At 49.6% G+C, this 27,970-nt stretch overlaps 2 protein-coding genes across 5 annotated transcripts in view; both read right to left on the reverse strand.

Annotated features, from left to right (window-relative positions):
- The window catches only part of LOC123345053 (zinc finger protein 883-like), a 902,586-nt gene that overhangs the window by 135,951 nt on the left and 738,665 nt on the right, over positions 1 to 27,970 (reverse strand). The gene's annotated exons all lie outside the window — the stretch shown is intronic.
- On the reverse strand, positions 1,490 to 27,466 carry LOC123345045 (zinc finger protein 692-like). 4 transcript variants are annotated; one of them, XM_044981622.1, is made up of 12 exons: positions 27,177 to 27,466; positions 25,561 to 25,772; positions 25,010 to 25,041; positions 21,003 to 21,497; positions 19,465 to 19,513; positions 18,934 to 19,074; positions 17,255 to 17,383; positions 8,912 to 8,974; positions 7,935 to 8,013; positions 7,074 to 7,188; positions 6,508 to 6,607; positions 1,490 to 5,321 (listed from the first exon to the last, which is right to left on the reverse strand). In XM_044981622.1, exons 1-12 carry the CDS (start codon positions 27,294 to 27,296, stop codon positions 4,937 to 4,939), a joined length of 1,920 nt encoding a protein of 639 aa, XP_044837557.1. In that variant the 5' UTR covers positions 27,297 to 27,466; the 3' UTR covers positions 1,490 to 4,936. The 4 variants fall into 4 exon arrangements, with proteins under 4 accessions (XP_044837557.1, XP_044837558.1, XP_044837559.1 ...); XM_044981623.1 differs by lacking the exon at positions 27,177 to 27,466 and adding an exon at positions 26,997 to 27,078 and having other exon boundaries at positions 1,491 to 5,321; XM_044981624.1 differs by lacking the exon at positions 27,177 to 27,466 and adding an exon at positions 26,746 to 26,809 and having other exon boundaries at positions 1,491 to 5,321.

The following is a 27,970-nucleotide window of genomic DNA, read 5'->3' on the forward strand; positions in this document are numbered from 1 at the left end:
CCAAGCCCTCAGATACTATGGTAACAAGGGCCAGATAACTATGATAGAGGGACTTGGGAGATCTAGGTTCAATTCCTAGCTAGGCAAGTAACTTAATCTCACTGTTATTATGGATGCAATTTTTGTCACGGTGATCATCCCTGTCACAGAACCCATGCATTTTACCACTGGTTTCAACTTGACTGTGAAAAGAGGGAAGTTATTTTCTTACTATAAAGTTAAGCAGTGTTTGAAAAAGAAAGTATTGTGGAAATAAATCAATCAATAAAATTCCATAGCTTCATTTTCCAAAGAAAAGAAAACTTAAGGCTTGTCGACCGGATCAAGCTTGGTGCAGCCAGCTGACCCTGTGCACCCTGCGGACATGCATTAGCGGTTTGTTAATGTGCTTTGATCTAGTCCCCTTTGATAATATTGATGATTATTTATTTATCACAGCTCTGTAACCGTTAAAAGGAGGCTTGGAATGATTCAGTTTCTATCTGGAAATGTTGGCAAACATCTATTTTGCTGTACACACACAAATCCACGAATCAACATTTCTATCTATAATAATCAAAATTTACAGATAGGTAAAGTAAGAAAAATGCTGCTTGAGAACTTATGAGAGTCAAATTCCAGTGAGTTAGACTTTTGAATTAGGTTTGTTATAAATGCGCTAGCAAATTAATAGTAAAAGCAGGTGTGATTTGTTGATATAAGGATATTTACTTGGTCTATCTTGACATGCGATCGTCAGGTAAGAGTTAAAATTTAGCCAACAGCTAAGACAGAAACCACAGATCAAGCAGGAATGCTTCAGAAGCCCAAGGACACTGACAACTGCAAACACTTGATAAACTTATATGGTCAAATGTCTGCCCAGTAACTTGGCTTGTAGGGCTGGTCTACACTGGGGGGGGTCGATCTAAGATACGCCACTTCAGCTACGTGAATAGCGTAGCTGAAGTCGAAGTATCTTAAATCAATTTACCTCTCATCCTCACGGCGCGGGATCGACGTCCACGGCTCCCCGTCGACTCCCCTACCGCTGTTCGCACTGGTGGAGTTCCGGAGTCGACGGGAGCGCGTTCGGGGATCGATATATCACGTCTAGATGAAACGCGATATATCGATCCCCAAGAAATCGATCACTACCCGCCAATATGGCGGGCAGTCTAGACGTACCCTTAGAACAGAACAAATCCTCCCTTCATGGCCCTCCGGATATTTGTAAATACTCACCCCTACCCCACCACTTTGCCTTAAGGTATTAATGAATAATTGATGTAATCAAAACAGTTTGATGCATATGTTCTGTTCCTGTCACTGTGTTGGCACTGCTACCAAAAATCTCCGATCAATGGTGCTGGGACACACCATCACCTAGAGTGGAGCACCCACAGGGACAGCACTCGAAGAAGAAACAATGTTTGTCTCTGTAAGAACAAGATAAATGCAAATGAGGTGCTAAGAGAAAGGTATATAATTGGTCACTGTAGCACTACACTTCTGAAGATGTTTATCAGTCTTCCTGGTACCATGAATAAACCCCCTTCAGTATTGTCTGTGCCTGCCTGATTCTTGGGGAAAGCAGTTCAAACCTTTGCAACCAAGAAGACACAGAAACCACCACTTTGATTATTCCAACAGATAAAAATGCCAGTGTTTACTATGCAGACAAGAAAAGTTACATTTGCTATTCAGGTGTTTGAAAGTTAAGTGTTACTTAACATTTTTGAACAAGGCATTTTAAGTTGTTAGTTCTCCTTTATTGGAGTAGGTAGCAGAGCAGTACCATGAGAGAAGTAAGAACAGGAAGAAGCCAGAACTGAGACCTTTCAAGGTTTTGGCCCAAGTGAGGGGGTATGGGGGTGTCATTTGAGCTCCCTGCCTCAGGTGCCAAAATGTTGTGGGCTGGCCCTGCTCCAGTGTCAGAGAACTAGATCAAAGTGCATAGCAGGTACATGTAAATGTTTCCATAGACAAACCCTGTTTGTTTAGCAGAAACATTTTACTGTTAATAAATGCACATTTATGTTCTCAATCAGCTGTTATTACACAAATTTTTGTTGCCATAGCTTGAAATTATCTATTTTTCACCATGACTGTGCTCTGAATAAGGCATAATTTTACTGTGACAAAATCCTATCCATAACCATTATTACCACCCCGTGTCTCAGTTACCAATCTGTCCTTACTTCACAGGGTGCATGCAAGGATAAAATCCATGGATGATTGTCAGGCGTCCAGTGTGAGGGCTGTATAAGCCCAAAGACAGGTAAGCACAGGCCCAGTTCTGCTGGCATAAACCCCATTGACATCAGGCAGGTGCATCCTGCGGAAGACTTAGGGTATGTCTACACTAAAAACGCTACAGCAACACAGCTGCAGCGCTGTAGTATAGACACTAAGTACAGTGAAGGAAGAGGTTCTTCCATCACTATAGAACATCCACTTCTTCGAGAGGCACTGGCTAGGTCAGTGGACAAATTCTTCTGTCAATATAGTGCTGTCTATGCCGGGGCTTAGGTGAGCTTAACTTTGTTTCTCAGGGTGAATTTTTCACATCCATGAGCAATGTACGTAAGTCAACCTAGCTTTCTAGCGTAGACCAGCCCTCACTGAGGAATGGTTTCCTTTCCATGACATGAACAGGCCCTGAGTGCTAATGTATGGCTCTCTCTCGGGGGGGGAGGGGGAAGTGACTCTGTCCACAGACAGCCCACTCCAAGCTCGTCGTCTCCGAGGACTAGAAGACCATGCACAGAGGAAACACAAGGCACAGCCTGCCTGAGATCCCCAAGAGATTTGACTCATACTTGTGTTCTGGGCTCCAAGGTGGAGGTAGGTGATTGGTACGGCTGGGCCAGAGGGGTGGCCAGGGAGACAGTGACGGGGAATGGGGAATTCAGTTTCAAGCCAGAGGAGGGATCTGGACAGTGGGGCTGTACCAAGGACAGTACTGGGCTCTCAGCTCCCCGCACACCCCTCTGGCCTTGAATGAGAGCCCAGGGGAGATCAGGTGCATCTGGACTATGAGTGAGGGGAGGTGACATTTTACAACGCAGACACCGAGGTCAGATCTTCAACTTTCAAGCTTCGTTTGGTGGGAAAATCTTCCCTTTCCTCTGGCTCACATCTCCAGGGACTGGTATCTTGTTGAGAAGAGGGGTCAGAGTTTTCCTTGATTCCACATAACGAAAACCTGCTTACTATGCAAGGCAGTTATCCCATTGGGAGTTAGGCGTCTAAGCACCTTGGAGGAGCTGGGCCTCCATCACCTGAAATCATCTCCCGTAACATAAGTGAAGAGGATCCAGGAAGAAAACAAAAGGGTCTTGTGGTTAACAGAAGGCAAACGGTGAGATCTGGTTTCAGTTCCTGGCTCAGTCACACACTCTCTGTATATAAGAACATAAGAACAGCCATACTGGGTCAGACCAAAGGTCCATCTATCCCAGTATCCTGTCTTCCGACAGTGGCCAATGCCAGGTGCTTCAGAGAGAATAAAACGAACAGGCAATCACCAAGTGACCTATCCCGTCACCCATTCCCAGCTTCTGGCAAACAGAGGTTAGGGACACCATCCCTAGCCATCCTAACTAATAGTCATTGGCGGGACTTATCCTCCATTACCTTATCTAGTTCTTCTTTGGCCCTGTTATAGTCTTGGCCTTTACAACATTCTCTGGCAAAGAGTTTCACAGGTCGACTGTGCGTTGGGTGAAGAAATACTTCCTTTTGTTTGTTTTGAGAGGGGACGACCACATCTGCATGCAGTATTCAAGATGTGGGTGAACCATGGATTTATAGAGAGGCAATATGATATTTTCTGCCTTATTATCTAACTCTTTCCTAATGCGCAATCTTTAAGCAAGTCCCCTGGGATAAAGTTTTCAAACATACCTAAGACTCAGACCTCAGAGGTATTTAGGCTCCTAACTCGCATGATTTCAATGGAAGTTAGGAGCCTAAATACCTTTGACGATCTGGGTCTAAGTGACTTAGGAGACACTGATGTTCAGCCGGACCAGATTGGCACCTAACTCCCATTGAAATCCACAGACTTTAGGAGTCTAAATACCCTTGAAGATCTTGCCCTTAATCTTTTTGTGATACGATCTCCCATGTAAAAAGAGGGGATCAGAATCCTTACAGTCTGTTTGGTCTATTTACACTGGGAGCTCTTCAGGGTAGAGACCTTCTCACAGTGCATGCAGGCAGCTCTCAACACAATGGGCTCACAATCTCCGTTAGGACACCAAGATTCTGCTCTAATACAAAGACCATGACACTAGCAGGCTTTTCCGCAGCTGGACGGGGGATGGGTGCACATCCTGCAGTCACTGGAGCTGCACCAATCTGGGAGATGGGGTGGGAAACGGCAGCAGGAGCTGTGGCCATTAGGATGAAGGCAGGCTCACCTACCCTCACCCCTGCCCCACCCACGCTGGCAGAACCAGCAGCGCCATGAGAGAAGATGCTCTCCCTGCCCCAGGCATTACACAAAATAATTCTTTATTGAGGATTTGTCCAAAACCCCAAGCCGAGGGTAGCAAAACTGAGGCCTTTTCCTGGGGAGGGCGAACCTCAGGATCTTTCTTCAGAGCTCCCCTGCCCCAGAGAAGGTGAGACCCTTTGCCTGGTGTCTCAGTCCTCTTGGCCCACAGAGAGTCTGCGCTCTACTGACTGGTGTGGGGAAACTGTGCATGGCTGCGGGGGTTTGCCTCCCTGTCCCCATACTCTCAGTGCCTGGGCAGGATTTCAGATCTGCCGCTACCGTCTCCTGCCATGGTTCAGTCATTATCCCCACCCCTCTGCTAAGTGCTTTATGTCGCACCCTCAGCAGAGTCCAGCTGGAAGGCAGGATCCTGCTGGGATCATCTCTGCCAACATCCCCTGTGGCTCAGCCCCCAAGCGCTGGTCAGACCCGGATCCCGCTCGGTGTGGCCCGTTACTCGGCAGAGGCTGTGATGGGGGACACCGGCCTTTCTGCCTTCTCCATCTTGGAATGGCTCAGTGCAGGGATCTCCAGCTGCTCTGTGACAAGTGGGCATGGCCCATCCGGGTGGTCCTCGGTTGGTGTCTCCTCAGTGAGGGTGGGGGGCGGGGATGGCGCGTCCTGGTGGGCAGGTTCTGGCATTTCCGGCGTGGGCTGGGCCGGGCCGGCAGCCACCTCGGGATGGCTCTTGCTCTTGTGCGCAGTGACGTTGTCCTTCTTCTCAAACTTCTTGCCACAGATGTCGCAGGAAAACTGGTAGAAGGAGTCGGCATCATGCTTCTTCATGTGCCAGTTGAGGGAGGCCTTCTGACGGCAGGTGAAGCCGCAGATCTCACACCTGTGGGTGGGGAAGGGGATCAAGAGGAGAGTGTGGAGAAAGCAGGGCAGGGAATCAGAGAGAGAGAAAGCTCAGAGAGGGATGCACAGAGGATACAGGAACACAGGAATTGCCAGGTTGGATCAGATTCAAGGCCCATCTGGCCCCTTATCCTGTCTCTGACAGAGCTCAGCACAAGACGCTTCAGAAGAAGGTGTAAGAATCTCACAGTGGCTAATGTGGGCTAATCTGGCCCACAGGTTAGGTCTGGTCCCGGACTCTAATAGTTAGAGAACTGGCTTAAAACCTAATCTCTCTTCCAAAATTGTTGTTGTTCATTATGGTCATTCTCAATATTTTTGTTTCCACATAAATGTCCAATCCCCGTTTGGAATCTCACTAAATCTTTGGCCTCAGCAACTTCCTGTGGCAATGAGTTCAACGGGCTAATTCAGTACCCCCCAAACTTTTGAGGATCGTGCCCTCCCTTACCTCTGTCCGTCCACCACGTCCTCCCTGGAGCCCGGGTTGGAGTGGTGCCATGGGTTGGGAAGGGGGGAAGTGGCATGGACAGCAGAAGGGGGCCAAGGCTGGGGGTGGGGCTGGGAGCGGGGCTATGGCCAAGGGTCGAGGTTGGGGACAGCTGTGGGAGCGGACCCACAGCTGAGCTGCGGTGGGGCGGCTAGCACCCAGGCCTGCAGCCAGGTGCGGCTCTGTTCCCGGCCTCGCCCCCAGCCTTGGCCCTGGGCTGGGAACAGAGCTGCAGCCAGGGACTGAGGCTGGGGACGGATGCGGGGCGGGTAGCAGCGCTGTATTGAGGCTGGGGATGGGGCCAGACGCGGGGCTGGGAGCTGGGGATGGGACCGAAGCAGAGCTGGGGGCAGGAGTTGGAGCTGGCCTGGGCCACGCTGTGCCCTCCTGGACATTTCTCCACGCCTCCCTAGGGGGGCACACCCCACACTTTGGGGACCTCTGATCTACAAGTATCTAATGGGTGTATACATCAAAAGGGTGAGGGGGAGAGGCCTTGTCTGGGGTGTAGTTAGGAAGAGGGCCCGGACAGCCCTAGGGACTGTATCTTCCACAACTGGATCGATGGCACCTAATCAGCCATTTCCACCTTTGGATTCTCAGTGCTGCGATTCTTAGGGACACAGAGGAAGAAAACCCCAAGTCACAGAGCGAGCCAGCGGGGTTTGCTACTTACTGTATGGGTTTCTCCCCCGTGTGGATGCGTCTGTGGATGATCAAGTTGCTGCTGGTGCGGAAGGGGCGGGCACAGTACTCACAGATATAATCCCGTTTGTCTGCAGGGGGAAGGAGAGCGGGTTACTGGCTGCACTGGCCAGCGGGATGTAGGGCAGGGCATTTTACCCAGGCGGAAGCAAAGGTAGGGACGAGAAAAGGGCAGTAGGTCCAGGGGTCGAAAAGCAGGGGGGTGGTAGAGCAGATATTGGTAGTGAGTCCAGGGCTGGAATGACAGTGGGACCTGCAGGTTGGGATTGAGTGGCCCTGGCGGGGGGTGGGAGAGAGAGAGAGAGAGTGTGTGTGTAAGGAGCCCAGGGCTGGGACTGAAGGGGAGCTGTGGGGCTGGATTGAGCGACACTGGCAGGGGTTTGTGTGTGTGTAGGAGCCACAGACTGGGACAGAAGCCCTGCAGATCCAGATGGAGGGGCCCTCAGAGAGCTGTGTGTGTGCTGAGTTGAGGGGGAGCCCAGCACTGTAGAAGGCAGGTGCTTTGAGGCTTTAGCCCCTGTGCTCAGGCTCACTGACCGCTGTGCAGCTTCTCGTGCTCCTTCAGGTGTTTCTTGAAGTTGAAGGACTTGCCGCAGCTGGGCTCGGAGCAGGTGAAGGTCTTCTGGTGCACGTGCTGGTATTTCCTGTGGTGCTGCCGTTTAGAGGTGAAGGGGAAGCAGAGGGTAGGGTCAGCTGCCGCCCAGAGACCCTGCAGTCCGTCCTCCCTGGTTCATACCTAACTGAGCGCCCTCCCACAGAACTGGGAGTCAGAGGGAATGCTTGATTTGGCTTTGGGGCTGGAACAGCAGCCCCAGTACAGGGGGGCTCCCTGGTGCCACTTGGCTCTCTCTGTAGGATGACAGAGGGAAGCCATATCTCTATGGCCCAGTCCACCCCCAGCCTCTCTGTGGAGACTGCAGCAAAGGCGGCCGATTGGATCATGTTCCAAAATTGACTGCAATCAGTGGGAATCTTGCCATGGGTGTCGATCAGCTTTGGGTCAGGGCCTTAGCCCTGATATAGAATCTTGTCCTGCTGGGAACTGAGGACACATGGACTTGTTTCATTGAACGGCCAGTCAGATGGGAGCGACTGGGGCATATGTGAAAGCTCCCATTTGGGCCAGGGATTGAAATGGGGATGTCCTGAATTAAATGCATGCGTAGCTACAGCTTGAACTATGGTAAAACCATAGAAGACTCATATTCTCTGTGGATCAGGCACAGAGAGGGCCCTGTAACATACGTTCATCGGTGGGTCACACTGAACTGATTGTCACACCCACAGCTGGGCTGATACCAGGACCATAATGGTATTAGGCCATGTATCCCAAAGGGGACCAGGCAGTTCCTGGGGGTAGGTCAGGTGCCCCTCCCCCCAGGTCACTGTGTCACTCACGTTCAGGTACTGGCGGTTGGAGAAGATCTTGCCGCAGCCCTCGAAATCGCACAGGAGCATCTCGCGCTTGGTTGCTTTCCTGCAGAGAGGAGGAGGTGAGAATCTTGCAGGTTATTGATGGAGCCAGGATGCAGTCCAGCAGCCCCTCGGTTCTCAAACCCTCCCTCGTAGACCTTCTCTCTGTCCTCTCCTCTCCATCCCCCCGCTGCAGGGGCAAGAGCTGTGTCCTCTGCAGCCATCTCCATGGATCTTTCCCTGCTCACCAGCTGCCTTCGTCACCTCTCCTCTGTGGCTTGTGACGTCTGGATAAAGCCCCCTTCATCTCCCTGCCTCACTAGCTCTCCATCTCCTTTCCAACCTCTTTTCTCCCATCTGTGCCCATCTGCTCTGGTCTCTCGATTAGCTGTGTAAAGTATTGGGTGTGGGATGGTGGAGAGATTGGACAAAGCACACCACTAGAAATGGGGAAGGTGTGCGGGTGAGGGCGCTAAGGGGTGGGTCACACGCCCTGTGGATGATGCCAACTGATGGGAGCGGTGGGGATGTGAGTAATGCCAGGGAGTATCACTAGGCTGTGAGCGTATGAAGGGACAGAGAGGGGTGGTTGCAAGGGGGAATGGATGGGATACCAAACGGCAAGAGGATTGCCCATCACTGGGGCCATTGAAAAGTACGGTAGGTTAACAGGCTGTGGGAAGCAGCCCCTGGTGTGTGGCTCTGGGGCTAATGAGGCTTTTGCTCCCCTCTAAGTCCAACTGGAATGGCGCTGCCACCCGCACCAAGAGACCAATCCAGACAGAGAGGGAGATCCCGCCCCGCCCCAAATACTCCCCTTCGCAGGAGGCACCACCAGTCGCTCAGTGGAGTGGGGAGTCCAGCCGAGGGGAGCAAGGATACGAGGGACTGGTCTGCAGCCCAGCTCTGCTACCATAAGGGCTCTAGGGCAGGGCAGCCAGCAGTCATGACCAGGGTCCTACCTGATTCTCTTGGGGCCGATCTGGGCCAAATCCTTGTTGCTCGGCTGTCCTCGCTTCTTGCGGCTGCAAAGGAAGAAACACACTGATTGGGTGCTCCCCTCCTCTTCTCCCCATGCTGTCTCCCTTTCCCCTGGCCTGCGTTTTCCTTTTCTGTACACCCTTCCCCATCTCCACCACGCACATTTCCCTCATCCCCTCACTGCGAGAAGGCATAGGAGATGAAGGCTGCCTGGCCTTCTCTGGGGCAGGGATCTCCAGCTACCAGCCTCTCACAGAAAGGGCATCTGGTGCCTGGTCTCATGTAGGTGGCAGAATCCAAGGGTGCCCAATAGCCCCTTCTCAGGACTCATGTGGCCTCGGCCCAGGAAGACGAAGGGTCCCACGTCTTTTTTCTAGCAAGCACCAGATGAGGGTTGGAAAGGGATCCAGAGCATTCAGCCAGCTCAATGCCCTCCAGAGAGACAGCAGGAGTCTTTCCCCCTTTGTTCACCTCAGACACCCAAGTCCTCCCTATGAGATCAGGCTTCTTGCTCCATATTGCCCCAAATGAGAGCATCCCTGGGCACCCGAGGAAGTCCGGTCAATCCTGCCAAAAAGCCACAGAGCCTGTGGCCCTGAGTGACAGGGTTTCATTCCAAGCACCTCTGAATCCAAGAGTGCAGGATGGCTCTGGTCTGCCCTGGATCTCAAGGACGCAAAGCAAACCCTAGTCAAAGGAGAATTCAGGGTGGTCACCCTAAGATTGCTCTGATATCTTCCTGGACCTCCAAGTCTCACTAACACCTACATGGACATAGCGACGCCTCTCAGGCACTAGGAAGAGCTCAAGTTTGGCCTAGCACTACAAATTTCATGTCTTGAAGGTCAGGATGGTGTAGAGGCCAGTGCTCAGATCCTCAAAGATCTTTAAATGCTTAAGTCCCATTGAAATCAATGGGAGACAGGCACCTAAATATATTGGAGGATGTTTCCCTGGACTGCTAGGCTTGGTACACACCCCCATATGTCTGATAAAGGGTACCGCTGCGAAAGGATACAGGACTTTTTCTCCAGCTGACCCCAGGCTGCTGGAGTTACTAGGGTTCAAAAGTTGAAGCTTTATACAGTAGAACCTAAAAGTTACAAGCACCTCGGGAACGGAGATTGTACGTAACTCTGAAATGTTTGTAACTCTGAACAAAACGTTATGGTTCTTTCAAAAGTTTACAGGTGAACATTGGATTAATGCAGCTTTGAAACTTTACTATGCAGAAGAAAAATGCTGCTTTCCATTTATTTTTTTAACGGTTTATGTTTAACACAGTACTGTTCTGTATTTCCTTTTTTCCCCCCTCTACTGCGGCCTGATTGCATACTTCTGGTTCCAAATGAGGTGACTGGTCAGTTCATAACTCTGGTGTTCATAACTTTCAGATTCTACTGTAACTATAAAAACACAAAGTCAACATCATGTCACAATATATAAATTGCTTTAAATTAAACTCTAAAATGTTCTCAGGCAGCATTTTTCGTACTTCGCCTTTCTGTTAATTTTCATTGGATTTTTTGTTGTTGGTTTGTGTGCATGTATGATTAAATGGAAATTTATTGATACTGAACAATATAAATCTAATTTTTCCAAGCCTAAATATACAGCAGATACAGTGCTAGATACAGCTAAGCTTGATGCTTTCCTGCCCCATGAGAGGCTCCAAGATTTACCAGATAGCAAGCTAGCAGAGGACAACTTGCACAATGTTACAATCACTGGGTTTCTGTTGTCATAGTGATAGCACATTTCCATATAAGTAACCTGTTTGTCTGGCATACAAAAACTATTACATACTGCAAGATCCTACATGTGTGTGTGTGTAACATGGCAAGAAAAAAAAATTGTACAACACTATATTTAGAAATAACATGTGTTCATACAGTTAGGAGACTACATTGGAAAATAGTTGCACAAGAGGGCAGAGTTAAGGTCACATGTGCAGCCTTTAACATTTGCCTGACTTGTGAGCACTCTTGGTCATGGATTTCCAGAGGTGATGAGCACAGCCTGCTCCCCTGAATTTCAACTAGAATCTCAAGTGCTCAGTGCTTCTGAAAATTAGACCGTAGTGGTCAGTTTTTCAAGAGGACTCAGTAACTCCCGAGCCCGATGAACATTTTGAACACTGGCCATAATCGTGCAACCAGTACCATTCTCCTAATGGCTTTTTTTGGTATCAAATTTCCCAATTTTTAATTAAAGTAAAAAGATGAACAAAACAATAAGACCGAAGGAGAAAGCATCACTCTACAATTTCAAAGGTCTGATGGTTTGTAATAGAGATATAAACAGAAAATTTAAGACCAGAATGCAGTGTGGACCTATTTGGTAAGATACCCCCTGAATGCGGTCATCCTAGGGTTCCAAGGCACTATGGTAATATAAATAATAATGAAATGATAATAAGACTTGACTAGGTCAGTAGAACTAAGCTGCTCTTGAATAAGTCCATCGTTTGTATGATAAAAATAAAGAGCATTAAAAACCTTTAGAAAAATCCACTCTGGTCATTAAATAAGAGGGAAAATGATTTTATTTCTGTACTGTTTGACAGTTATTTTAAATACCTACTCCTCACCGCACAAAATAACTACAGGTTGGCGTCATTTCTAGTGTGAATAAATATCCTATGTTACAAACATGATTAAATTTTATTATTTACCAACAATAAAAAGTCTTTAAACACACTGTATTGCAAAAAGGTATAATACAATTAAGAAAACAGGATACAGTCGTAATTACATTAATCTAATATTTTTAAACATAGAGAAAGTTTGGTCACATACACCTAAGTTTCAGAGTGGTAGCCTAACACAGTCTGCATCAGCAAAAAGAATGAGTAGTACTTGTGGCACCTTAGAGACTAACATTTATTTGAGCATAAGCTTTCGTGGGCTAAAACCCACTTCATCAGATGCATGAAGTGGAAAATACAGTAGGAAGGTATATATACACATCGAGAACATGAAAAAATGGGTGTTGCCATACTAAATATAAAGAGACTAATCAATTAAGGTGGGCTATTATCAGCAGGAGAAAAAAACCTTTTGTAGTGATAATCAGGATGGCCCATTTCCAACAGTTGACAAGAAGGTGTGAGTAACAGTGGGGGGAGGGGGGAATTAGCATGGGGAAATAGTTATTATCTTGTGTAATGACCCATCCACTACCAGTCTTTATTCATGCCTAATATAATGGTGTCCAGTTTGCAAATTAATTCCAATTCTGCAGTTTCTCACTGGAGTCTGGTTTTGAAGTTTTTTTGTTGGAGTATTGCGACTCTGAGGTCTGTTATTGAGTGACCAGGGAGGCAGAAGTGTTCTCCGACTGGTATTTGAATGTTATAATTCTTGACGTCTGATTTGTATCCATTTATTTTTTTGTGTAGAGACTGTCCGGTTTGGCCAATGTACATGGCAGAGGGGCATTTCTGGCACATGATGGCATAGATCACATTGCTCGCTGTGCAGGTGAACGAGCATCTGATAGTGTAGCTGATGTGATTAGGTCCTATGATGGTGCCACACTATCAGCTCGTTCACCTGCACATCTACCAATGTGATCTATGTCATCATGTCCCAGCAATGCCCCTCTGCCATGTACATTGGCCAAACCGGACAGTCTCTACGCAAAAGAATAAATGGACACAAATCAAATGTCTGTGTATTTGTATCTTCCCACTGTATTTTCCACTGCATGCATCCGATGAAGTGGGTTTTGGCCCACCAAAGTTTATACTCAGATAAATTTGTTAGTCTCTAAGGTGCCACAAGTACTCCTCTTTCTTTAAACATTTAAGTTTGATCTAATTTAAAATGTTCTGTCTGCATTATCCACCTTCCAATGTTAATCTTGCAGCCACTTCACTTTTGTTGTTGTTGGTCTGTGATGGAATGCCCTGAAAAGAAAAAGAAGTTAGAAAATAGCTAAATTGCCATTTTGGTGAAGAAAATACATGTTAAAAGTAACTGACGATCTGCCATTTTCATGATGTAAGATGTAGGCTATGCAGCTTACTTTGCAAGTTCAAGTTGATGCTGCTCAACACTTTGCAATACAGTATATTGCACACATGTATTGTCATCAGATTGGGATAACGGTACTTACAGAAGGAGATGAGAGTCGTCTGCGAAGGAACACACACTACAGTATGCGATGTGCTCTTGATGTTCTTTTTCTTGCTCCTTTGATTTTTTTTTTTCCTGTCTCCATCTCCTTAGCTGCTGATATCATAATGGCTACAGAAAAAAGCCACACATCAATGTGTAAGTTATTTGATCCTTTATTTCCTTTAAACCTTAAAGGGACACCATCAACAAGTTCAGTCAATCTTTAAAATGAGTGACAAGTTCAGGTGCTCTACATTTGATTTCAATGGGAGTCTGAGATCTATCCTACTTAGTTAGGCACGTTTGAAAATCCCACTACACACCTTTGAAAATTTGGCCCTAAATGACTAGTAACAGAGTGCCCTCAAATGCACAAAGTACAGAAACTGAAGGAAAAAGAAAAATGTATACAGAAATAATCTTTTTATTTCCAGTGATTTTAGAGATTACTTGTAAGTAGAAAGTTTTCAGACACAAGCATGATTTTTGAGTAGATGGTGTCCCTCTAATGGTAAAATTAAAATGCTGCAAGGAGAGGAAGGGGGAGCACAAATTAAATATATAATTTACCATTATTTCCTGCTGTGCTTCGATAAATGCCTCCAGAACTTGTTCTCTACTGATAGCAAATTGTTACTTAGTTTCAGCAGCCTCTGTAAAACAGACATTAACAGACTTTCAGTATAGAACTGAATTCACAAAAACATCTAGAAATGAAAAAGGCAGAAGAGCCTTGACTGTGCATGTTAATACTTACTTGGTATGTGTTTGGGTGCATATTTTGGGGCTTCTTTCTCCCATAACCCCCACAAAAAAATATCATCGTGAAGAGATAGTTGAGGATGGAAGACTGTTCACACTTAATTCAGCTAATTCCAAAGGAAATGCTTTTACACCTCCCTATGTAATAAAAACATTAGAAAGTCTGGAAAGACAGAGTTAGGGTCTATAATTAATTCCCTGGTGTTATGTAAGGCTGCAGTTCAACAAGAGACTGAAGCATATGCTTCTTTTTAAGCATATGAGTAAGCCCATTGACTTCTATGGGACTATCCATGTGTTTAAACACAGGCACCATTATCAGCCCGTGTGATTTTATTGAGAGTCTCGTGATATCTGGTATTTTTCTTAAAGCCTCGGCTTTAAGAAAAGTGAGCCCATGACAATTTTAGCTTTTATTTAGATAAAATGTAAGTTTCTAGCCCTCATGCTTGGGAAAAAAAACAATGAAAATGTGTCCTGAGTGTGACCTAAAGGCTCAGAAACCAGAAGACAAATTTAAAGAACCTATAATTTATTATTAGAAAAATCCAGAACAATCCAAAACAAAACAAAAACCCAAATCAAATACTCATGATTTTTCAGATGTGACTCATTACTTCTGTACACTTGAGATCAGCAGTACTGGCTTTTAAATACCTTGGTGACTTGGAGCCTAATCATTCACTAAGGACCTGACCCAATTCCCAGTGATTTATTGTGAGTCATTCCTCACCTCAGTGAAGGTTGCATTAGGTTCAGTCACCCAAAGCAATTTCCAACATCCACCCAATCTTAATTTGGTTTCCTTGGCTCTTCAGAGATTAACTCAACTATCAACATCAGAAGCTAGTATTAAAACCAACATATCTTCTCAGCAACGAGCAGATTTTCAGCATCACTTATCTAGACATTTAATAACAGAGGGCTCTTCAATCTAACAAAATCCAAAAAGTGGAAATTAAAGCTAGACAAAGTCAGATTATTAATAAGGCACATTTTTAACAATGAGGGTAATTAACCCTTGGAACAACTTGCCAAGGGTTGTCGTGTATTCTCCATCACTGGCAATCTTTAAATCAAGATTGGATGTTTTTCTAAAAGCTCTGCTGTAGTGCACACAAGAATTAATTCAGGGAAGTCCTGAATTATGGCCAGAATTATGCAAGAGGTCAGACTAGATGACCACAATGGTCCCTTCTGGCTTTATAATCTAAGAAACAAGATGCTAATGCATACATCATTTTCTGCATAAAAGTATTACAGATTCACACTAGCAGCTTCAGTGAAGAGAACCAGACACTTCACTGCTAAATATTTATTATCATTCTCTGATAAAACCCTATGAAAACTACAGCATTAGTTTACTCTTGGGGGAATTCTGAGCCACTGCGCAAGTGCAGAATTAATGCCCCCTGCAGATATCCCCCCCCCACCCCCGGTAGAATAATTGATTCTGATTGGGAGGCGAAGGGAAGCTGCAATTACACCTTTCATCCATCAGGGGCTGATGTGATGCCAGAAGAGAGGGCAACTAGCTCACGTGTCAGAGCAACTAGCCACGGAGGGGGAGGGGACAGAGGCTGACTTTTTCACAGTGCCCTGCCAGGTGAGGAGGCACAGGATATGGAGTGGGGCAGAGCGGGGCACACGGTGCTGCTGGGGGGTGTCACACAGATTGAGGTTCTGAAGGGATAGTGGGGGGGACAGACTGGGGTGGGAGCACAGGAGATAGTGCGGTAACAACTTTGAGCCCAGGGCCGAATAGAAGTGAAGGTGCAGGGTCACATGGAGATGGCAGGGGGGAGAGAGAAGGGTGCAGGGACACATGGGGACATGTGCAGAAATGCATGGCTGAATGGGGAGTGGGAATGCAGGGACATATGGGAACAGAGGCAGATGTGCCTGACTGAATGGGAGAGGCATGGGGGGAGGCGCCCCAACAATTCCGCACCCCCCAAAAAAACCTGTTCCATACTTCTCCCACCCACATCCAGCAACCCTACAGGTTCACTCCCAGGCTCCTTCCCAGCAATTACTTCTCTCTCCCTCAGCTCCTTCATTAACCCTGACAGCCCCAAGCCTTTGGGCTGCTTCTCAAGGGTGTGGGAAATACATTTCTATATTGTAGTTTAAATGAATTATTATCAAAGTTCTGTATTAATATGCCCGGTAAATAATGTATTTGTCAAAAAACATTTCCTGAATCTCTTTGCTGCTGTTGTCTGTATTGTTACTGACGTACTTGCTGACAGGTATTTGAAATAAATTACCAAAATAATTGAAACTGGCGTGATTATATTGTATTATTTTGAAAAATAAAATATACAGAATTTTAAAATATCGTGCACAGAATTTGAAATATTTTGCCGCAAAATTCCCCCAGGATTAACTACTGAAGCCCTATTTAGCCATTCGTCTCTTCCCTGGCGAGCAGGATACTGCAGTACATTATAGCCACTTGTACCACTTGGGTAACACAAAGAGGCCATGTTCTGGCCCCACATGGCCAGAGGAGAAATCCCTTTGTGCCAGTGGAACTCTCCCCAGGCAGAGATGGCTCCTGTGGAACCCTCCCTGCACTCTCTGGTGCTGTGCAGGGAGCTCTGATATATCAATCCTCCATTGATGTTTGGGATCTTATGCCAGTGGTATAAGTTAGAGCAGTTGAGGAGCAGAGGGCAGATGGTGCAGGATCAGGGAGCTGCAACTGGTTCCCTGACAGCTCCATCTGCATTGAATTGAGCTGTGACGTGCGCAAACTTCAGCCCTACTATTTTCTCCCTCTCTACCTAGACTCTAGTACGTTTGTCTCCTTCACTGTCCCCTAGTTCCATCACTGGCTCCACTGCTATTGAAGTCAATGGAAAGAATCTCTATTAATGTCAATGGGTTTTGCTCAGGTCCTCACATGGCTACATCATAGCGGCGAAGCATCCTCCATGAGCAGCACTGGCTAGATATACAGAAGCATTCTTCCATCAACCTGGATGCATCTAATCAGGGGCTAGGTTGGCATAGCTATGGCGCTTAGGGGTGAGACATTTTTCACACCCGAGTGATGTAGTCATGTCGATCTACATTTTAAGTGTAGAGCAGGCCTGAGACACCCAGTGTGGTGTGGAAGACAGCTCTGCGCTGGGAACTGGCTGCGGTTTGGTCTGGCTGCTATTGCCAGGGGTCTGTAGTTACAGAGCACAGGGCAGCCCCACGCACGCCCTCAGGCCTCTAGGTTAGCCAGCATTCGAAAGCTCTGGGGTTGGGAAATGCAGTCACTTCTCAGGTGGGCCCAGAGCCGCTTGGATGATTGAACTGAGACAGACAAACTGATCTCAATCCCTTCCTTCTCACTCACCCACTTCTCGCCTTCCTGTCTCCTCTCCCTATGTGCTCAGGCTCCCCCTCCTCACCTGTATTGGCCCTCTGCCTGTCTTCCCCTCTCACCTGGATTGCACCGCCTGCTCCTCAGAGGGGCTGCCGTTGGCTGGACTCGTCTCAGTAGGCAGCTGCACACCCTTCACGGGTCTCTTGCGGCTCTTGGTCTGGCTTTGCGCTCTTTTCAGCTCGGAGTCACTGGATGGACCAGATGGACACAAGAACTGGTTACAACCTGGGAGAGGGGGCTCTCTAATGGCAGGCGAAGCTAGACATGGGAACCAGAGGGAAAGCAACCCAATGCCACCAAGGGAGAGGCATACAGACTAAAAGCATCTCTTCCAAGCCAGCGCTAAAGGAATCAATGTATTATTCCACGTTCACGTCAAGTTAGAGCTGAGAGTTTAGTCACATAACACTCAGGGTTAGATTTGTCAGAGCAGCTTTCCCTCTGCAGAGTATGTTTCTCTCTCGTTCCCGGGATCAGGACAAATGGGTCTCTCGTTCCCAGGATCAGGACAAAGTCGCAAGGAAGCTTGGGAGGAAGGATGGGATTGTGGTTAAGGCACAAGACTGGGTGGCAAAATACCTGGGTTCTGTTCCTAGCTCTGAAACTGACTCACTGTGTAGGTGAAATAAGGGGCCTTTGTCTATCAGTTCCCCCTTGTGGCAAGATGGGGAGCTACACCAACTTGGCTCCACCCCGATGCTCTCACACCCAACTCTGTGTCTGTCAAGTCCTTGTTACAATCTGACTTTTCCTGGCCAGATCCTCAGCAGCCTCTGGCTCCTTCAGGGTGATGGGGAGTCAGAAGTTCCATGGCTCTAGTAGGCGTTAGTCAGCCCTAGGTCTCCTGCGTTTAGAACTTTCTTCTGGAGTACGCAGGGGAGTCCAGTCCAGCCCAACTCACCGGGTTCAGCTCAGGGCCCGTTTGGATCAGCCAGAACCACTCTTTGTCAGCCCCTTGCTGCTCCCTCCTGCCTCTCCCCCTCTGTAGGCTTGCCCCACGTCTCTCTCTTTGGATTGTTAGCCGTTCACCAGCCTGCTAGAGGGCAGCTCTCTAGCGGCTGCCTTTCTTCTCAGGAACTCCCCTTCTAATTGAGGTCCTTAATTTTTTTTTTTTATCATGCCCAGGTGCTTCCCTGCCTAATTAACTGCCTCTCAGTATCCTTGGGTGAACCTGAGCTGCCTCATTCCCCATTGTGGAGCCTGTAAGAGTGAGGCTGGGGCCCTGAGCCTTCAAAGAGCCATTTACCCTCTGACCATGCAGTGGGCAAATCCCTTCCCCTCCTCTTACCAGTAATGAAAATAAGGTCCATACCCTGGGGAATTTACAATTCCAGGGCCAGATTCTGATCTCACTCACACAACCGAGAATTGGGAGCATATGCTCTCAGCAGTGGTGTTTATGAGCATCCCAGGGTACCACAGCTGCGTGTGAAATCTGAGTGAGGCCTTAATTATGCCAGCAAAGTGTTGGCAACCACAAAGTAGGGAGGGGGTGGGAAAGGGCAGGGATTCAGGAAAAGCTACGGAGAGAGACACCTTGTTCTGTACATGACCTTTTGGTTCCTAGGTTAATTGTTAACATACGGAAGGTGAAGGGACAGAAGAGCCGGGCTGTGACATTATGTCAGAAAGAACCTACACAGACTCTTCGTAAAGTGCCAGACTTCGGTCCAGCCTGGCAGCCCTTCAGAGAGCAGTGCAGCCAGCTCCCTCCCAGCCCAGCTCTAGCTTCCCTTACCTGTCCAGTGAGGGGTGGTAATTCTCATCGCGCAGGTCGTCAGTGTAAGTGAGGTCATCTTCTTCAGTGAAGTCTTCATCCTCGTCCTCTTCCTCTTTGGGCTCAGGCACCTCCTCTGGTTTATCCTCCAATCCTGGTGCACTGCAAGAATCAAATGTCAAGAGAGCGGGTTGGCGCCATGGCTCTGAGGGGAAGTCTCTGAGGGCTCTGTGGCTCCTGATCCCACCCTCTCTCCTCATAGCCTGATGGCTATCCTGTCTACATGTCCCTGTCAGTCACTGGCCTCTCTGCTGAAGTTACTCACAACAGGGCTGATGCATTATAATAGGGATGGGGCAAGACTGCCCCACTGGGAACTGGCTTGAGAACTCAGCAGTTATTTTCACACCGGACATTGTCAGATAGGAGTGACTCTGTGTCATCGCAGTCCTGGGGATACAGGACAGCTCCTCTCTAGTCCCAGGAGTACATGAGCAGGGGATAGGTAAGCACCAGGGGCAGATGATGAGGAGAAGAGCCACCATCACTCACCTCTTCGGCTCTACCCCTTCTGTGCCAGCCTCTGCCTCTACCAGGGGAGCTGTAGGGAGAGAAACTAGGTGCAGTCAGTTGAAGGGTGAGATGGAACCATGAAGCTGAGATCTGCAGAGAAGGGAAGGGGAAGGAAGGCGCAACCGCAATGGTTGGGGAGAGAGTGCAGGGAGGGTTTGGGAGGAGTGAGGAATACAGAGTGAAAAGGCCTCGAGGAAGGGAACTAAATCCTCATTCAGGGTATAAACCAACCACTAACAGGCCAGAGGAAGGGGGCTAGGAAGAAACTATAAACAAGTTGTTCCATAATTGTCCAATAGGGAGTTTATTGCCCCTTCTATGAAGCACCTGATACTGGTCACTGAAGGATAAAGGGCTAGACAGATATGGTCTGATCTGTTCTGGCAGTTTCTGTGTTCCAGCTCTTGTTCTTTCACAGCTGGAGGACACTCACAGCCACCCCTCTCCTCGGGATCTCCAGGCTGGACCACTGCCCCATGCCTAACATGGGGCTGCATTTGAAAGTTTCACAGAAGGCAGGATACACCTGCCAACTAGGTCAGCAGTGTGAACAGCACAGGATGCCTGCTCTGGTTCCCAATTCGCTCCCAGGACAGATGTGGATCTGAAAAGTTCTCCATGGAACTTGGGTCCTTGTCACTAAAAAGACCTGTCTCTCTCCCCATGAATAGCAGGGACACGCTGGGTACTTTCAATAAGGCCACGTCCTCACTTCAAGCATCACCGAGCCAGTGACCTGTGTGGTTACAACACAGTTAAAAGACACAGCAAAGAGGAGACCTACCCACATTCCTGGAACTTAATGAAAGCCTTGAGGGGCCCTGGGACTCAGTGACCCGCCCTTGTTCCTGTAACTGATTTAAATCTCTGAACCATCCAAGGCTTCAGCCTGGTTTTAGGGGAGATGCTTAGTCCTCAAGCTGCAGTTTGATGGAGTCTGGGATGCACATGATGGGAACATTTGGGTGTTGCCGTCTGGCAAGGGGGGTCCCCTTCCTCTTCAACTCATTTCTCCTCTTGACTCGAAAGGGCCTGAATCTGCAGACAGTCAGGGCCTGGTGTCAGGCTCCTGTACTGTCCAGGGCTGGGGGCGAATGTAGGGGGATAGGGACTAGTTTAGAAGAGGGTGGTTATTATTACGGGATCCCTATCATTACTGTGGATGGAACTAAGACTCATGGGTTACTCGTTTGCTTAACAGTCCAGCTGATCCCCTTTAGAGAGGGAGGAGGTGGTATGGGGTGGAGGAAGGGCTATTTGAACTTGTATTTCCAATGTACATGGGGAGCTGGCTAGCCTGTACTCTGGGCTGGGAGTGCCATGGGGGATCTGGAGTCAACAAGGACACAAGAAATCAAGGGCTAGTGGAGAGAGGGAGGAGGAATCCCAGTTTTGGCTGGACTGGAGGAGACGGCTGTGGGGCCCTGGGAAAGGGAAGGCTGGTCAGCTGCATCCATCGTGCCACCCCATGCTTGCATGGGGGTCCGGGATCGGGGGGGTCCTGCTCACTTCCTCACCTGCATCAGTGTCAGTGCTCTCTGCTCCTTGCTCTCCGCCGGGGTCCATGCTGCTTGTGGATGATGGAGCTGCTATTCTCTCCACCACCCCACTATCCCCAAGGGGGTTGGTCTCCACCTTAACTATCATCCCAGAGGAGTCCTGGGCAAGCGCTGCCCTACGGAGTGAGCGCCTGCGGCTGGTCACTGGGGAAGGTGGTAGGATGGGCCCTGAGCTGGCCCCTCTGTCCTTCTTGCGCCGGGAGGCAGCTTTGCCGGGCTGTGAACTACCTCCTGGTGGGGCACAGCCCTGCTCTTCCGGTGCAGGGGGGCCCCAGGAGAAGGTGTGTCCAGCCATGCACTCCCACACTAGATTCCCTGGGGTCCCCTTGTCGCCTGGTGAGGGGGTCTTCACATTGGGGATCAAGCTGCACTCCTGGCTGTGAACATGAGACAGGACAACCAGGCGCTGCAGGGCATCCGTGGGGAGGGCGCTGGGATCTGAGCCACCCTGCCCTGGGGGAGAGAGAGGGAAACCACATGTAAACCACAGTGTACCTCAAGCACCATATAACCTATCCACCCCTGCCTATAACCCAAGCACCCACAGGGGACACTGCACCATCCCAACATTTACCTCAACCTCTCCATATAATCCTACCCCTCTGGGGGAGCCACAGCACCCTCCCCTCCTCCCCATAACCCAACTTCCTGGTCATGTGACTCTAAGCACCCCTGTATTCATACACTGTACACTACTGGAATAGCCTTTGTATAACATATGCCTTATGAGGGATCATTTGAAAACTAATAACTCATTGATCATTAATATTCTTGCATGATGTATGGACGCAATGCGCGTTAAGAGTTATGGATATAGACTAGAACTGTGAGTAAAGTATGTTTAAATGAGACCAGCAGCCAGGCTGTCGGGGAGAGACAATGAAGGTCCATTTACATATCAAATACCCAAAGCTATCAAGCTAACAAGTGGGGGAAGAGACAGCATGGGGTCTATGTCCCAACAAGGCAGAGAAGCTTGGTCCAGCTTTTACTTTTCAAAAAAAATATTGCCAAGTTTACTGGTCTACAAAGATAGGGGTAGGAGTCTTTGACCCTCAAGTGATAAACAATTGAATCAACTGGATTGTATACAATATTACTGTTTTATAAAAGTGCATAGAGTGAGGTCTTTTCTGAAAGCCAGTAACACACTGGTAAACTGGTAATATCATTATGAAATGTATGTATAAACACAATATGAGAAAATATGGATACTTAATGATATCATGCTTTAAAGTGTGTGGTCAAACAGGGAGAAACAGGCCCCCACCCAGACAGGAGCCAAGGTAGCTATCTGTTTCTAGTACAATTAAGCAAGGTGTGACCAAAAACAATGGAAGCCCTATTTACATAGAAATCATCAGGGGAAGTCCACAGAACAGAAAGAACAGCATGAGGTCACTCTGCCTCTTGAGACAAAGTCATTGAACTTTGGAAGATGTAAGCAAAGAGAGAAGCCATGTCTGGCATCCATCATTAGACAGACGCAAGGGAACAGAACTCTCACAAGCTGAGAAAGATGTGCCCTTCAACCAAGGGAAGGGTTGAAGTCTCTGGAAACTGAGTATAGGCAAGAAACCTGCTTAGGCAAAAATCTTTCACCTAGGGAGACAAGGAAAGCCAACATCTTGTATTTCTGTGGAAGGCCTGACCGAGGGAAAGTGAACCACAGCTGTGAAGAAGGAAGCTTGGTGACAAAAATATTTTGAACAAAGCCTGTACCTCGCTGGATTCAGTTTTAGACTTTTCAATCTGTGTTTTCACTTTTATTTGCTTGTTTCCCTTTCTAACTTTATGCCTTTCACTTGGTATCACTTAACCTATGTCCTGCTAATAAACTTGTTTGATTTTTATCATAAACCAGCTCAGTTCTGTTTGCAGGGAAGGGTGTATTTATCCCGGTTAATAAACTGTGATAAACGTTTGTCTCTTCAAAGGAACAAGCTGACCATATTATTTCTCTGAACTGTCCAGGAGAGGGCTGGACATTGCAGAGCACATGGCTTTGGGAAAATTCAGGACTTGGAGAGTGTTGGGCTCAACTTGTTGGTTGTAACCAAGACTGGTGGAAGCCAGAATAGGGCTGTAGACTCGCTGCTGGGGTCAGAGCTGCTGAACCCAGGCTGTCTAGCACAGACACTCAGGGTGTAACCTACATACTTGTAGGCTGGCTGTGAGCATCCCAGGCTGTGGGCTGCAGCAGCAAAGCACTGTACAGGACCCAGGGTTGCAGGGCAAGCAGTGACACAACCCCTTACTGGTCTGGATCACACCCCAACACCCTTTGACAGTGGTGTAGTCGAAATAAGATTTATACACAGCTTGCTATGTTAACTGAGGTTTGCACTCCAAGCACTAGTAGAATAGTTTTAAGTATTTTTCAAGTGAAAAGGCTGGGGAGAGTCAAAGAAAGGTTAGTTTTATTGTTTTCTGTTTATTTCAGGGAAGGAAATAGAACAAAGGAAAGCATAAAGATGAGTCACAAGCAGAAAAGGCAGTAGGAGAAAAGAAGCAGATACGGAGCTCACCAAGGAGCAATCAAAAAAGCTGCACGCAAAGTGAGGTCTGTCAGCAGCTGATCAGAAGCAAACGGAGCCATAAGGAAGGATGGGGCACCTGCTTCAAACCAGGGGCCAGAGGGGATCCCTTTTTCTCCTACAGAGCATGCTTGTAGGGTGACTGTGAGCATCCCGGCTGCACCAGTGGGTACTCGACCCCGCTCTGACTCCACCCCTTCCCCAAAGTTCCTGCCCCAACTCCGCCCCCTCCCTGCCCCTATTCGATTCCTTCCCCAAATCCCTGCCTTGGCCCCGCCTCCTTACCTGAGCGTGCCCGCGTTCCCACTCCTCCCCTGTCCCTCCTGGAGCTTGTTACTCCACGAAACAGCTGTTTTGCGGCAGCAAGCGCTGGGAGATAGGCGGAAGAGCGGGGGCATGGGCGCGCTCGGGGAGAAGGAGGTGGTGAGGTGGGGAGGGGAGCTTGGCTGCTGGTGGGTGCAGAGCACCCACAAATTTTTCCCTGTGGGTGCTCCAGCCCCGGAGCACCCATGGAGTCAGCTCCTATGCTGAAAGGCACTGTAGGACACCCAGGGTTGCAGGGAAAGTGGGACACAACCTCTTACTAGTCTGGATTGCACTCTGAACTCCATGATAAGGGGCCACAGCACCACCCCCATATAACCCAATACCCCTGGAGGCCACAGCAATATCCCCCTAATTAACTCTAACCCCCTGTGATAGGATGTAAGGAGGGTTAAGGAGCAGATCTGGGCCCTGGAGGCTCCGCTCAGCTTCATCTGCTGGGTGTGCTCACAATGGACATGGAGCTTGAAAGGGCACTGTGCAGTCTGGGTGGTCAGTGCAAGGGAGCAGACCTTCCCTGGTAGCTTGTGCAGGGATACAGCAAGAGTTCCACAAGGCCTGAAGCAGACCTCAATGTGGAGCTGCAGGCCACCATCAGAGAGATAGCAGAGTGAGGGTGAGGAACCTCTGGATCCCTTACAGCTGAGTACGTGTTGCAAGTCAATAACCAGGCCCCCACTGGGCCTCAGGAGAGGCAAGGGGTACCGTCGAAGAAACCTAGGAAGCAGACTTAGTGATACCGTTGAACTACCAGCCCCAGGGCCCTGGGTCAGAACCAAGTGGAGCGGTGGGCCTAGGTTCCCCCACTGCCAACCCACAGACTTGAGCCACTAGATGCTACTACCAAACCACAGACTTGAGCCACAAGGGGGTATAGAGAGTTAGTGCCCCAAACACAACGCGACCCCCCTCATCACCACTGGGGCTGAAGCACAGTCAACCCCCACCATGTAATCCTTCTCCCTGATATGATTGTCACTAAAGGGGGGATCCCCCCACTGCATCTCCCTTTTTAGAAGGACACTCAAAGCTGCATACCCTTCCCCCCAAGGAGAAGTGTGTGCAGAGTCACAGAGACCCCATTTGGGCAGGAGAGGTGCCTACCTGCACTCAGCACGCAGCCCTGGGAAGTGTACCTGCAACAGACAGAGTGGGGACAGAAGGTGAGAGACTGAGTGAACAGCGAGGGGCAGGGAGGGAACCCTGAAAACACAGATCCTGCACCCCCTGGCTGAGCCATCCACCCAGAAAAGGGAACCTGCTCCATGACCTCCATCACTCCACTCCAAAATCTCAACCACCACACGGGACAGGCATCAAGATCAGATGCCAGTTAGGGTGCAATGGGGGAAATCAGGGGAAAGGACATACTGGAGCTTGTCAGGGAAATGGAGGGGGGGGCGGGCATGCTTGGGACAAGAGGAACCTGTGAGGATCTGGGAGGGATGCACAAGAGGCTCTGTGGCAAAATGGCGGCTGTGAGGAGGGTGAGGCCTGTTAGGGGAAGGTGGGCTGTGAAAGAAACCAAGGGTCTCCTATGTCCATTCTACAGAGCCCCCGCCACTTCCCCCTCCTCCCATAGGACCTCTCTCTCATACCCTGGCACCTGCTGTGGGACCAGTACTCCCATCCCTCCCTCTCCAGTCACTCCTCACCTGTCGATCAGGTACTTGGCCAGTTGGGAGTGCAAGGAGAAGCCCAGCTGCTCCTTGAGCTGGCACCACTGCTCCAGGTGGCCCCCGATGCGGATGCGGCACTTGCTGCGCCGGGCATCCAGCTCCTTGCGCTTCTGTTTGCGGATGCACTCAGAGGCCCGCTGGCGGACCTGCTGCCTCTGCTCCATCCTCCCACGAAGGACGCTGCCTGCCTGGGAGCAGGGAGAGAGAGGCTAGGATGTGAGCTGCAAACCCCTTGGGGCTACACCGAGGAAGTGGTGCTGAGATCCTGTCTGTGGTGCAGTGGGAGGCACACAGACAGATACAGGGGGCAGTGAGCCCAACTAGGGCATTACTGGGGGTGAGGAAAGCATCTGAGAACTCAACTAGTGAAGACTGTACCCATCAAAAGAAATAGTGTGTGGGGTGAGGGACCAAACAAGGTAAAGGGATGTCTCAGTAGAGATCTGTCAGTCAGGAGAAGGCAAGGGGAATATCCCAGGAAGAAATGGGTCTGAGGGGGGGGAAGGAAAGGGGACTATCACATCATTAGGGTGCAGGGGGATAAGGGGTGTGGGGGACAGGCCTCCCAGAAAGATTCTCAAAGGCCTCTTCCCTCTCCCGCTGTATTAGTTTGTCTAAAAATAATCAGTCTAATCAATAACACCCAACCCCTTCCCCACCAAAGGAGTAAATTGATCTATTCATTCATTGTGCAGTGCCCTTGACTTGCTGCTCCCACCAGTGCATCCCTGGGACCCCCTGTGCCCTGTGTTCTCACCACATAGGGGACAGTGGGACCCAATGCCCCACTCCAGCTTGCCCCAGTAAGATCCCCTGAACAGGGCCAGGCCCCACACCCATCCTGCACCAGTCACCACCTCAGCTGCCCAGGAACCATACAGCCCTAGAGCTGCCACCCCACACTGCCTGCCCTGCCCTCCCACCAAAGCCCCTCCTTAGCTCCGCCCACCACCCTTGTCCCTCCCACCATAGCTCCGCCCCTACTCCTTAGACCCACCTCTGCCCCTCCCACCACAGCCCCGCCCTTTCCCTCAACCCCACCTGTGACCAGAGTCCCTCCAACATTCATCAGCCCCATCCCTGCCCCTCCCCTTCTCAGACCCACCCCTGGCCCTCCCACCACAGCCCCTCCTCAGCTCCACCCACCATCCCCGTCCCTACCACCGTAGCTCCTCCCATTTTCCTCAACCCCGCCTCTGCCCCATCAGAGCCCTCTCCTCTATGGCCCCTCCCCCACGGCCCGGATCACCCTCCCCTTCCCTCAAGACGCGCTTCCAGCCGGGCGCCTCTGGCCAATTAGAGCGAGGCGCGCGGCAGCAGCGGCCGTTGTGCGGGGAGAGGTGGGTGCGCGCGCTAATCCCCCTTTGCTCGCCCCCTCCCCAACTGCCTCTTCCGTTTTTCCGCCCCGGTACCTTAAAGTGGGCCCGTCGGGGCAGAGCGCGGGATGGGGGCAGCAACGGGCCCCGCTCCATACCCCCGAGCTCGACCCGAAGTCTCCCACCCCTTTCCCCCAGCTCACCCCGAGGAGGGGAGGGCCCACCCTGGGGCCGTGTCCCCTTTAAGAGACAGACCCCTCCTCCCCCATCGCTTACACAGCGCTGGCTGAGACCGTGACAAGATGGCGGCGCACCCGCAACTCCACAAGCTCGGGAGGAGCGCGCATGCGCCGCGGATACCCTCCGGCCGATAGAGGGAGAGTTGGCCCGGTGCATCACGGAAAATGGAGTCCTGCGCGCAGGGTCTGACGGGATATAGAGTCTCCGGCTCACCGCCGAAGGACACCTCGGCTCTCACAGGGGCATCATGGGAGTTACAGCATTTATCCATGCTGGAGTTAGACGCTCTTGGCTTTTCCCTTGCCCTGATGCATGATGGGAGCTGTAGTCTTGTGCCCATTGTGCATGATGGCAGCTGTAGTCACCAGCCAGCCCCATGCATGAGGGCGCTCTAGTCTTGTGCCTGTGCTGCATGATGGGAACTGTAGTCCTCAGGCTCCCATTCAGCAAGGAACTTAAGCACTTGCCTGACTGGGAGCACAAGAGTATTCTTGATTGCAATGGTGCTGTGCAGGCATTTAAGTATACTCCTGGGGGAGTGCTGTATCACTGCTGCAGAATTCATGGCCCATGCAGATTTTTTTGCTTTCCCCACAGAAAAATGACCTGATAGGGAAGCTGCAAGAGTGGCTATGTGTCCTTCCGAAGTACTGCAGGCAGGGTGGTTCGGGCACCAGGAGCAGCTGGTAGAGACATAAATCACCTCCGGGAGGCTGAGCTGTGTTGTGTGTGAGAGAGACACGTACACCCTCACCCCATCCCCCTCTCATTCGCTGTTGCAGTATGCTCGATGTGCAAGGGCAGGGATTTGGGGGCGTTTCTGAGGAGGT

The sequence above is a fragment of the Mauremys mutica genome, chromosome 12 (genome assembly GCF_020497125.1).
Source record: "Mauremys mutica isolate MM-2020 ecotype Southern chromosome 12, ASM2049712v1, whole genome shotgun sequence".
NCBI classification, from domain to species: domain Eukaryota; kingdom Metazoa; phylum Chordata; order Testudines; family Geoemydidae; genus Mauremys; species Mauremys mutica.

Bases quoted from the DNA above. Each gene is read 5' to 3' on its own strand.
- LOC123345045 (XM_044981622.1), bottom strand. From the start codon at position 27,296: ATGCACCGGGCCAACTCTCCCTCTATCGGCCGGAGGGTATCCGCGGCG. The intron at 21,498-25,009 runs GTAGGCACCTCT...TCTCTCCCCCAG, and splicing joins GGGCTGCGTGCTGAGTGCAG to GGCAGGGTGGCTCAGATCCC. The intron at 19,514-21,002 runs GTGAGGAAGTGA...CTCTCCCTACAG, and splicing joins GAGCACTGACACTGATGCAG to CTCCCCTGGTAGAGGCAGAG.